At 52.3% G+C, this 11162-nt stretch overlaps 1 protein-coding gene across 1 annotated transcript; it reads left to right on the top strand.

The window, feature by feature from the left end:
- Positions 1–2534: 2534 nt before the first annotated feature.
- Positions 2535–10929, top strand: DHDH (dihydrodiol dehydrogenase). The gene is made up of 7 exons (XM_039244908.1): positions 2535–2638; positions 3264–3375; positions 4043–4206; positions 6760–7012; positions 9472–9596; positions 10376–10529; positions 10780–10929. Exons 1-7 carry the CDS (start codon positions 2549–2551, stop codon positions 10887–10889), a joined length of 1008 nt encoding a protein of 335 aa, XP_039100839.1. The 5' UTR covers positions 2535–2548; the 3' UTR covers positions 10890–10929.
- Positions 10930–11162: the final 233 nt, after the last annotated feature.

The following is an 11162-nucleotide window of genomic DNA, read 5'->3' as shown; positions in this document are numbered from 1 at the left end:
TTAAATCATAACATCTTCTTCTGAAACTGTTTAAGAACTTACAAAAATAATACAGAGATTTCCCTTGGACCCTACACCTAGCGTTCCCCCAGCCAAGCCCACCTCGTCATATCTTAGGTAAATATAGTGCATTGTGGAAAACAGAAATTGACATTGCTACATTATTGAATCAGGCACATACCAGATATGGATTTTTCCAGCATTTTTTTTTTGTTTTTTGTTTTTATTTCTAGGAGAGAGAGAGAGAGAGACAGCATGAGCAGGGGAGGGCCAGAGAGAGAGAGGGAGTCACAGACTGAAACAGGCTCCAGGCTCTGAGCTGGCAGTCAGCACAGAGCCTGACGCGGGGCTCGAACCCACGAACCGCGAGATCATGACCCAAGGGAAAGTCGGACGCTTAACCGACTAAGCCACCCAGGCGCCCCTCCAGCATTTTTAAAAAATGTCCAGGATACAGTTCTCTGAAACGTTATCAAATGTGAATATTCCAGTATCCAGCGCCACAATCATGATACGGAACTGTTCCATTCCGCTTCAGAAACTCCTTCGTGTTACTCCTTACTAACAGCACCCTTCTCCAAAATTTAACCCCTTCTCTCTCACAAATGTTACCGGACAGAGAATTGATTCCAAACTCAGGTTTGGCTGCTTGCCATGGGAAAATCAATACTCGATATACAAGTGATGGTGGGAAAGGGAAGTTTCTTTATTCAGGAAGCCGGCAACCTGGGGAGATGGTGAACTAATGTCTTAAAGACCATCTTCCCCATCTTCTTTTCTTTTTCATGACAGCAGTGATATCGTGTACTCAGTGCGAGCCATTAATATTTTTAGTCAGCAGTTTGTGTGAACGTGGAGCCTCTGAGTCTGTGAAACTCAGATCTTAATTGAATGCCTACAAGGCAAGAGAGGTGAATGGATTTGCTGTGGGTAAAGTTGGCCAGTCTTTGCCAACTGACTTAAACAGTCATAACTTGCTACATTTTGCAACAGGTAGATACCATTGTAACCTCTGTTTTCCAGAATAGGAAAGTGAGGCTCTGAGAGGTAAACCCTTTGTACAAAGCAATACAGCCGGGCAGGGGCAAGGAGGGGCTGGGAACCCATCAGCCTGGCTCCAGGGCTCCTAAGAAGCAGTATAACCTGATTTCTTTTAATATTTTTATTTATTTCTAGGAGAGAGAGAGAGAGAGAGACAGCGTGAACAGGGGAGGGTCAGAGAGAGAGGGAGTCACAGACTGAAACAGGCTCCAGGCTCCGAGCTGGCAGTCAGCACAGAGCCCGACGCGGGGCTTGAACCCACGAACCGCGAGATCACGACCTAAGCGAAAGTCGGACGCCCAACCGACTAAGCCACCCAGGCGCCCCAGTATAACCTGATTTCTAAAACTATAATCTGGGGGCACTTGGGTGGTTCAGTTGGTTGGGCGTCCGACTTTGGCTCAGGGCATGATCTTGCGGTTCGTGAGTTTGAGCCCCACATTGGGCTCTCTGCTGTCACTTGGAGCCCACTTTGGATCCTCCGTCTCCTCTCTCTATGCCCCTCTCCCATGTGCTCTTTCTTTCTCTCAAAAATAGATAAACATTAAAAAAGAAAAACCTATGATCTTTGGAAGCAGCCACTTTGCAAGTCCTCATATCCCATGGCTCTCTGGGGCTGCTTCTCCCTCTGTAAACAAGGAGCAGTTTGCAGACCTGTGGTGAGAAATTAGAAATATAAAAAGTAAGGGGCGCCTGGGTGGCTCATTTGGTTGAGCATTTGACTCTTGATCTCAGCTCAGGTTAGGATCTCAGACTTTGTGAGATCCAACCCGGCTTTAGGCTCTGCACTGACAGTGTGGAGCCTGCTTGGGAGTCTCTCTCTCCCACTCCCTGCTCCTACCCGGCTGGCTCACACTCCCTCTCTATAAATACATACATACATACACACATAAACTTAAAAAAAAAATGACAAAAGTAAAGTGTGGAGCCGGGGCCCTGGGCCACAACAGGTGTTCTAGAAATATTAGTGATTCTTAACTTTTCTATTACTATCTTGTCCCTCCGTCTGAACAAATCCTAACGGTGTGCAGCTTTCTGAGCAAAAGAGTTGGGAGAAAGAGGAAGAGGGACAGCCCCTAAGGGTTGAAGGTGACAAGAAAGAAAGCCTTTCTTGGGGCGCTTGGCTCTCTCAGTCCATAGATCATGAGACTCTTGATCTCTGGGCCCTACACCTGGTATGGAGTTTACGTAAGCAAAAAACAAACACCCCCCCACCCACCCCCGCCCTGATATCAGGTGGTGAGACATCTCCGACGAGGTATGAAGTATTTCTGGCCTCACCCACCGCTAGGCGGAGCCAACGGTGCGCTCTTCCAATGGGGATGCGAGATTTAAATAACCTTCTCCTTTGCACGGGGACTGGAGTGGCTCGCAGGCCTAGTGGCCAATGAGGAGTGGCGTAGGGGCAATGGGGGCGGAGTGATGACCACGCCCCCTGGTGGGCGGGGCGTCATAGCTTTAATTTCCCGCAGGAGGAGGCTGGACTTCGGGACCCAGCGTTTTCGCGATGGCGCTGCGCTGGGGCATCGTGTCAGCCGGCCTTATCTCCAGCGACTTCACGACTGCGCTGCGGACGCTGCCTCGCTCCGAGCACCAGGTCCACACTCCCTCCGGAGTCCTGTGGAAGCGCAGACCGGGGAGCCGGGACTCTGGGTCTCAGGGAGGAGGGTGTCGGGGTTCCATATTCTTTTCTCCACTTCTGTGAACCCCAGTTTCGTCAAGTTTGGGAGGAGGTTTTTTTTTTTTTTAGTTTTTAAAAATTTTTAAAACTTTATTTATTTCTGAGAGAGAGAGAGAGAGAGTGAGCAGGGGAGGGTCAGAGAGAGAGGGAGACCCAGAATCCGAAGCAGGCTCCAGGCTCTGAGCTAGCTGTCAGCACAGAGCCCAACGCGGGGCTTGAACCCACGAACCGTGAGATCATGACCTGAGCCGAAGTCAGATGCTTAACTAGGCGCCCCGGGGGGAGGGTCTTGTTCTGAGCTGCTGTGAAGAGAAGAAATGTAGGTATTAAGGGGTTAAATAATTGCTTGTCCCAGATCTCTTTTCCCCAGGGCCAGTGTCCAGCCCCCTCACCTCCTTCCCTAAGACCATTATCTCCCCGCCTCTGGCCTGGGAAATCCAGTTTTTCTTATCCCGGGGCCTTCTCCATCACCTCCTCCCATCCACCTGCCCCGCGCTGCGCCGGTCCCAGCCCCTCAAGTCTGACCCTAGTGTCCCACCAGGTGGTGGCGGTAGCCGCCCGCGACCTGACCCGGGCGAAGGAGTTTGCGCGGAAACATGACATCCCCAAGGCCTATGGGTCCTATGAGGAGCTGGCCAAAGACCCGAACGTGGGTGAGTGACAAGGGCCTCCGAGGCTCCCGCGGCGCTGCCTGTCGGCTGCTCCGTAGGATCAGCAAGGCTCTGCGGGATGGCCCAATCCCTGTGTGCTTCTGGAAGGATCTGGGGCTGGGAGGCAGAACTATAAAAAAGGATTTGGTCTGGGATTAGTGGTCTAGTATGAAATTGCGTTCAGGGACCTGGCCTCCGCCTTATGGGAGGGCCTTGAGTTCCTAAGAGAGCCCATTGAGGCTTGCAGTGTTCTGGAATGGCCTGGAAGCAGAGGCAGGGCAGTGTCGTTGCACAACAGCCTGGCTGGAGTTAAGCTGCCTCAACTGGCCTTGCCCTCTTCTGCTTGCCCGTCTCAGTTTCCTCATCTGTAAAACGGGCAAAATAATAGTATCTACCTCTTGGTGGTGTTGTGACAAATGACTTACTGATAATTTTGGAAGGCTGGAAATTATCTAAAGAAAAGAGTTGTAGTAGAGAATGGTTAGCTCCTTCCTAGGTTAGCCCCTCCCTAATGAGAGACTATGTTTGGCCACTGGAGAGGACTTTGCCCTTGGTTGGTGGAACCCAAGGTCCTAGGATATTGGGGGTGGGGCCGCTGTTGGGAGCGGGTCCCAGAAGTCTGGGGAAGGGCGGGGCTTCTGATCTCTTGATCTTCTCCCTTCCTCACTAGAGGTGGCCTACATTGGCACTCAGCACCCACAGCACAAGGCCGCAGTGTTGCTATGCCTGGCAGCAGGCAAGGCCGTCCTGTGCGAGAAGCCCATGGGCGTGAACGCTGCGGAAGTTCGAGAAATGGTTGCCGAAGCCCGATCCCGAGGTCTCTTCCTCATGGAGGTGAGGGTGCACCCTTCCAACTCCAATGTAGCGCTACTTGCCCTTACTAAACATGGTTGCCAGTGGATGTTTTTGGAAGAACACCAAGGAAGGGGTTGTCAAGAATTAGGTTGTCCAGGAAGTGAACTGGGGTTGGTGTGTTTTCCAGGGCATGGTTGAGCGAAGCCATGCAACCTACTAGCAACATCTAGGAGGAGTGAGAGCCATTGCTTGTGGCCGTTAGCAAACATGGCCGCCTGAAAGATCCTTCGCTCAGCTTTTCAGAGAAAGATGCCAGTGGTGAAAGTGGCACAAAATAGCAATGGGCTTAGTTTGGGTGGAATCCCAAGGATAGTGGTCAGAAGGACAAGAGCGCTCCTACCAACTCTCAAGGTCAAACTGCCTTTGTTTTTGCCCTTATCTCATAGGGGCCATTTGACAGCTTGCAGAATGCCAGTAATTAAGATGGCTGCCAAATGGCAATGGATAGTGCCAGCAGTTAAGATGGCCACCAGATGACTTCTTGGCTCTTAAATGCTACCTTGCTGTAGGGTCTGCCAGTAGTAGCAACAGCTGCCTCTTAGCTCCACATGCGCTTTCTATCCAGCTGCCCTGCGCCCATTAAATAACTGTGCAACGTAAAAACTTTGCCTAGTCTGCAAAGTCCCCTGTACCTCAGAAATAGATGATCAAGGTTTTGATCTGATTACCCAGTGCTTCTGGTTCTCACTGTGCCTTGTCAGTGCCAAAATCCTGAATGTATTACTTCCTCATTGTCATTGGAACCTATGCCAATATGTATGGGCGTATAAGTATACGTGCCAATGCGTTCCAGATCCACCCGTAGGAACTGGGGATTCATAATGTGTAAGATACGGGCTCAGATTTCCATGAGCTCAAGATCGGCTATGGTCACACAAATGGGCTATCCTGATGCCCAGCTGCATGGACTTTCTTGGATACAGTATCAGGCAGATGACAGAGCACGGGGGGCAGGAGGGAGAACCATAGTCAGTAATTTGCCCAGGTAAAGGGGCCGCAGGGGGAAAGCAGAGTGGAGACTTAAACAAGAATGGGCAGATTTCACCTATTGAGTGTGCACTTGACCTTGGACAGGCTTTAGAGTCAGAGGACTCTAGACTTCTTGCCAGTTCCTAGCTCTGTGATCTTGGGCAAGTAATTTGACCCAACCGAACCTCGGTTTTCTCATCTATAAAATGGGCATATGACAGCTACCTGGCAGGGATGTTGGGAGGACTCATTGTGCAAAGTATGTGCACAGTGTCTTGTTCCACACGTACTCAGTAAATGGGGGTTGATATGAGGCATTGGGGAGCCATAGGAGGGGCCTGGGCAGGGGTGAGACAGGGTCAACTCGAGGAGAAGGAAAGATGCCTTTGGGGCCAGGTCGGGGGTGGTCTGCATTGCGGGGGAGACTGTGTCTGTGAGTTTGCTGGGGATGCTATGACCAAGTCATGACTGGGGGGCTTAAACAACAGAGGTTTGTTTTTGTGTGTGTGTGTGTGTGTGTTTATAGTTTGTTTATTTTTGAGACAGAGAGAGACAGAACATGAGCAGGGGAGGGTCAGAGAGAGAGGGAGACAGAATCTGAAGCCGGTTCCAGGCTCCGAGCTGTCAGCACAGAGCCCGATGTGGGGATGGAACTCATGAACCGTGAGATCATGACCTGAGCCGAAGTCAGACGCTTAACCGACTGAGCCACCCAGGCGCCCCATTAAACAACAGAGATTTGTTTATTTCCTCCTGCTTTTGGAGGCTAGGAGTCTAGAAGATGTCAGAGGCTAGGAGATGTCAGCACGGTGGGTTTTTCCTGAAGCCGCTCTCCTTGGCTCCTAGACGGCCATCTTCTCCTCGTGTGTCTGAATGTGGCCTTCCCCATGTGTGTCGCTGTCCTAACCGCTTCCTGCTGGATTAGGGCCCACCATGATGGCCTCATTTTAACTTAATTTCCTCTTTAAAAACCTGGTCTCCAGACACACTCACCTTGGGAGGTACTGGGGGGGGTTAGGACATCAACATGAATTTGGTGGGGGGCACAGTTGAGTCCCTAACATTGGGACGCTGGGGTAATGATCCAGATGAGAAGAGACAAGGCTAGAGCTGGCGCTGTGGGAAGGGAGAGGAGAGGACGCGGCAGGGAGAGTTAGGGGCCCAACCTGGGGGCTGACGGGGTGTGCGAGGAAGGGGAGGGGTCTTGGTTGGATAGTGGGGACCCCCTCAAGATTGGGCTCCAGGGGCGCCTGGGTGGCTCAGTCGGTTAAGCGTCCGACTTTGGCTCAGGTCATGATCTCACGGTTCGTGGGTTCGAGCCCCGCATCGGGATCTGTGCTGACAGCTCAGAGCCTGGAGCCTGTTTCAGATTCTGTATCTCTCTCTCTGACCTCCCCTGCTCACGCTGTCTCTCTCTCTCAGAAATAAATAAAACATTTTTAAAAAATTAAAAAAAAAAAAAGATTGGGCTCCAGAAGGGAGAGGCACTGGCTGGCTACCTCCTGGTCCTGACGCTTTTCCTTCCTTTTCAACGGTCACGCTCTCTCCCCCTGTGGCGTGCAGGCCATCTGGACCCGCTTCTTCCCTGCTACCGAGGCTCTGAAGTCAGCTCTGTCTCAGGAAACTCTGGGGGAACTCAGGGTGGCTCGGGCAGAGTTTGGGAAGGACCTCACCCACGTGCGCCGGGCTGTAGACTGGGCCCAGGCTGGCGGCGGCCTCCTGGACATCGGCATCTACTGTGTCCAGTTCATCTCTATGGTCTTTCATGGGCAGAAGCCAGAGAAGATTGTAGCCGTGGGAAGGCGCCATGAAACAGGTACTTTCTATCTCGGACTGGACGATGGTGGTAAGTCCTCCTCTCTCACCGGGAGCCCTGAGCTGGGAATTAGTCTCCTAGCCCATGAAAATCAGCTTAGACGTCTGGAGGAAGCTTCTCCCTGATGTCAAAGAAGGTCAGATCTGGGGCGCCTGGGTGGCTCAGTCGGTTGAGCATCCGACTTCAGCTCAGGTCATGATCTCAGGTTTCTGGGTTTGAGCCCTACGTCGGGCTCTGTGCTGGAGCCTGTTTCAGATTCTGTATCTCTCTCTCTCTGACCCTCCCTGCTCATGGTGTCTCTCTCTCTCTCTCAGAAATAAATAAAACATTTAAAAAATTTTTAAAAAAAAGAAAAAAGAAGAAAAAGAGGGTCAGAGCTGAGAGAGTGGGCAGGCTCCATACTGGGATTTGCTGGGTGATCTCAGCCAAGGGACTCAACGTCTCAGAGTCTTGGGTTACCGGTAACGTGTCGATAATGGGGTTGTCATAGGGGCGCCTGGCTGGCTCAGGCGGTAGAGTATGTGACCCTTGATCTCGAGGTTTGAGTTTGAGACCCCTGTTGGGAGTAGAGAGGGAAGGAAGGAAGGGAGATAATAGTTGAGTTGTCATAAAGAGCGCATTAGTGAAGTTTTTCAGCTGGCTAGTTTGGCCTCATGCACGCTGTCGGTGCAGCAAAAAGAAGGCAGGATGCAACGTACAAGCATTTTTCCAACTTTTGCTTGTCCCTTGTTTGCTACTGTTCATGGCCCAAAGCCAGCCCCGGTTTCAGAGGCCCAATAGTCTACACCTCTTGACGGTAGGAGCTACGAAGTCCTATTGCCGTAGGGGCCCTCACAGGGTAAGGAGAGGGATTCTGTGGCCATCTTTGCAAACAGAACCCCAGGAGGCAGTGAGTGACCGGGAAAATATTTATGGGTGAAGGTCACACTTTAGGAAACCTTCTCAGGCTAACATCTGGCCAACTTCTAGGCTACATGGTAGCTCTAAAAACAAGAGTCTATTTACCGGGGTGCCTGGGTGGCCCAGTTAGTTGAGTGTCTGACTCTTGGTTTTGGCCTGGGTCAGGATCTCCCGGCTCATGAGTTCGAGCCCCATGTGGGGCTCGGTGCTGACAGCTCAGAGCCTGCAGCCTGCTTCAGAGTCTGTCTCCCTCTCTCTCTGCCCCTCCCTTGCTTGCCCATTGTCTCTCTTTCTCTCTCCCTCAAATATAAACAGTAAAAAGCTTTAAAAAGTAATTTATAAATAAACAAATAAAAACAGATTCTATTTTATCAAGTGCCTCCTCTGCATTAGGGTTATTATAGGGATGATCCCACCCGGGATAAGGACTTGGGCTTCTCTGGAACCAGAGAACGAGGTCAGTAGGTTCCCCCGTCAATGGCATGCGTGCTGTGTTCCCGAACCAGCCGGCTACCTCGCATGCTGCATTTCACGTTTAACTAGCACTTATATAGCACTTACCGTCATCTCAATAGCATTCTGAGTGCTTTGTGCATTTTACATCATTTAACGTAACACTTGTAATAACTTGTATCAGTTTCCAGTATCCCTATTTTATTTAAAAAAATTTTTTTAAATTGAGAGAGCAAGTGAGTGAGCAGGGGAGGGGCAGAGAGAGAGTCCCCAGCAGGCACTGTCAGCACGGGGGCCCAAACTCACAAACCGCGAGGTCGTGACCTGAGCCAAAATCAAGAGCCGGACGCTTAACCAACTGAGCCACCCAGGCGCCCCCTCTATTATCCCCCCCATTTTATTTTATTTTTAAATATTTATTTTTGAGACGGAGAGGGAGCACGGCCGCACATTAGTGGGGGAGGGACAGACAGAGAGGGAGACAGAGAATTCAAAGCAGTCAGCGCAAAGCCCTGCGTGGGGCGTGAACCCACGAACTGTGAGACCATGCTCTTAGCCGAAGTTGGGCGCTCAGCCGAGCCACCCACGTGCCCCTGTTACCCTATTTTAGAGCTGGGGAAACCGAGTCTCCCAAACCCATACCCCAGGTATTTGCAGAGGAGGCTCTGGGGCTCTGAGCCGTTCAGTCTCTCTCCCTCTCTTTTTCTCGTTTTGGTAACAGCTTTCCTGAGCTATAATTCACGCACCATGTAATTTATTCATTCAAAACGTATAAATCCATGGCGTTAGTATATTCACAGAGTTGTGCGTTTAATGCGATCAATTTTAGAATATTTCATCACTCCAAAAAAAAAACCATCCAAAGGTCCACCCCCACCCCCCAATCGCCCCCTGAGCCCTCAGCGGGCACCAATGTCTCTGGCCCTAGGGATACGCCCAGTCTCGCACACTTCCCAGGAGTGAGATCCAACAACAGGCTGCCTTTCAGGGGTGGCTTCTGTCGCTTAGCATAGCACTTTCTCGTGGCTGCGTTAGAGAGATCTCTTGCCCAAGGCGTCCCAGGCAGGCTCTGAGGCAGGCCTTCTCCTCTGCTGTGCCTTCCCCAGGGGTGGACGACACGGTCACTGTGCTTCTCCAGTACCCAAGAGGGGTCCACGGCAGCTTCACCTGCAGCATCACTGCCGAGCTCTCCAATGTGGCCTCTGTGAGCGGTACCAAGGGCATGGCCCAGGTGAGGTGCGACGGGCCACGCCGGGCTGGGGCCAAGTGCCGGGAGCCGTGGCCCTTGGCCACAGGAGCGGGCCGGCCCGCTGTGGCTGCTGGAGCTGGTGTGGGCCGAATCGCCCTTCGCCCACCAGGCTACGGCATGGGTTTGGACCTCCGGGCTCCTTCCTGACCATGAACTTAGTCTGTCAGAAATCCTTAGGCCTGAGGAGAAACCGTTATCGACCCTGCTTAGAGGGCAGTTGTGGCCTTTGGGACCGCTTCCAGGACGGGACCTGAGCAGGACTTCGCTGGGCTTCGTGGGGCCCTGTCGCTAGAAAGAAATCCTGTTCTGAGCTGAAGAGTTTGGACCTTGCCCCAGACTTGAACTGCAAAATGTGGACCTTGCCCCGGACCACATGTCTATTTCCAGTGTGGCCTAGACTGGGGGACGGAAATGATGGAGGCTTCCCAGGGCTCTAGGGCCCAAAACTCAAGTCACCTCGTGGATAAGAAGGTGCTGGATTATCTAAGCCTCCTCCTTGCAAAGGGGATTCACACACGTGTAAAGATAAGCTGTCTTCACTGGTCCTAAGCATCGGGTGAGAGAGGTTTGCCGCCGGGGACATGGACAGACAGGCTGCTAGCGGGACAGTCGTGCTGTTGAGGAACAAACCCCCAGTGGGGGATGGGGGAGGCCTTCCTGGGGCTGGAGGGTAACCAACCTCTAGCCACCAGGTGGGAGAGGGAGGTCCCTGAGCATCGTTAGGCTGGAGCCCCCTGCAGCCACCTCTCATCTGCCCCCAGATCCTCGACCCCTGCTGGTGCCCCACAGAGCTGGTGGTGAAGGGGCAGCATAGGGAGTTCCCGCTGCCCCCCGCCCCCGGCAAGGAGTTCAACTTTACAAATGGAATGGGCATGACTTACGAGGCCAAGCATGTCCGGGAGTGCCTACTAAAGGGTAAGGGCGCATGGGATAGGGTGAGAGGGTGGCAGCGTGGAGAGAGGCAAGCCTGGTACAGAAGGTGGGCCATTCCAGACCCCTCGGCCACTCTCAATAGCCATTTTGAACTACAACTCCCAGGATCCCCTGGGGCATCCCATCGGCTCAATCCATGGTTACTTTTGTGCCTCAGGGGATTCTGGGGATGGTAGTTCTTTCAACCTTTGTGGTGTGAGTAGGAGGGGTCCCTGACTGTACTCTCCCCCAGGCCTGAAGGAAAGTCCTGTGATTCCCCTGGCGGAAAGTGAACTCCTGGCGGACATCCTTGAGGAGGTGAGGAAGGCCATTGGAGTCACCTTCCCCCAAGACAAATGCTGATGCATGCCCCGAATAAATAAAGGCATGGTTCACACAGAAATCTTGGCACTGGTGGTTTGGTGGGGGTTGATGCAAGCCCACCCATCAAAGGGGTCGCTAGTGAGTAAATTTGGTAGAAGGAGGTGGGGAGGGCGGGGAAGGCAGAGTCAGGACCACATTTCTCACACGTTTTTGGAGCAGACAGCTGTGGGCAGATCCTTGGTTTGACTACCATAGACTGTGACCTTGGGCAAGGAAGAGTGGGTGGGTAGGAGGCTTTCCCAGCTGCCCTCT

The sequence above is a fragment of the Hyaena hyaena genome, unplaced genomic scaffold (assembly GCF_003009895.1).
Source record: "Hyaena hyaena isolate Hyena2069 unplaced genomic scaffold, ASM300989v1 scaffold_9, whole genome shotgun sequence".
NCBI classification, from domain to species: Eukaryota; Metazoa; Chordata; class Mammalia; order Carnivora; family Hyaenidae; genus Hyaena; species Hyaena hyaena.
The sequence above is the reverse complement of the archived record's forward strand: the minus strand, read 5'-3'. Positions and strand labels throughout refer to the sequence as shown.

What these genes read in the sequence shown, in the direction of transcription:
- DHDH (XM_039244908.1), top strand. Translation starts at nt 2,549, where the DNA reads ATGGCGCTGCGCTGGGGCATCGTGTCAGCCGGCCTTATCTCCAGCGAC. An exon ending in GGGAAGGCGCCATGAAACAG is followed by an intron (nt 7,013 to 9,471) that starts GTACTTTCTATC and finishes TGCCTTCCCCAG; the next exon opens with GGGTGGACGACACGGTCACT. An exon ending in CCGGGAGTGCCTACTAAAGG is followed by an intron (nt 10,530 to 10,779) that starts GTAAGGGCGCAT and finishes ACTCTCCCCCAG; the next exon opens with GCCTGAAGGAAAGTCCTGTG.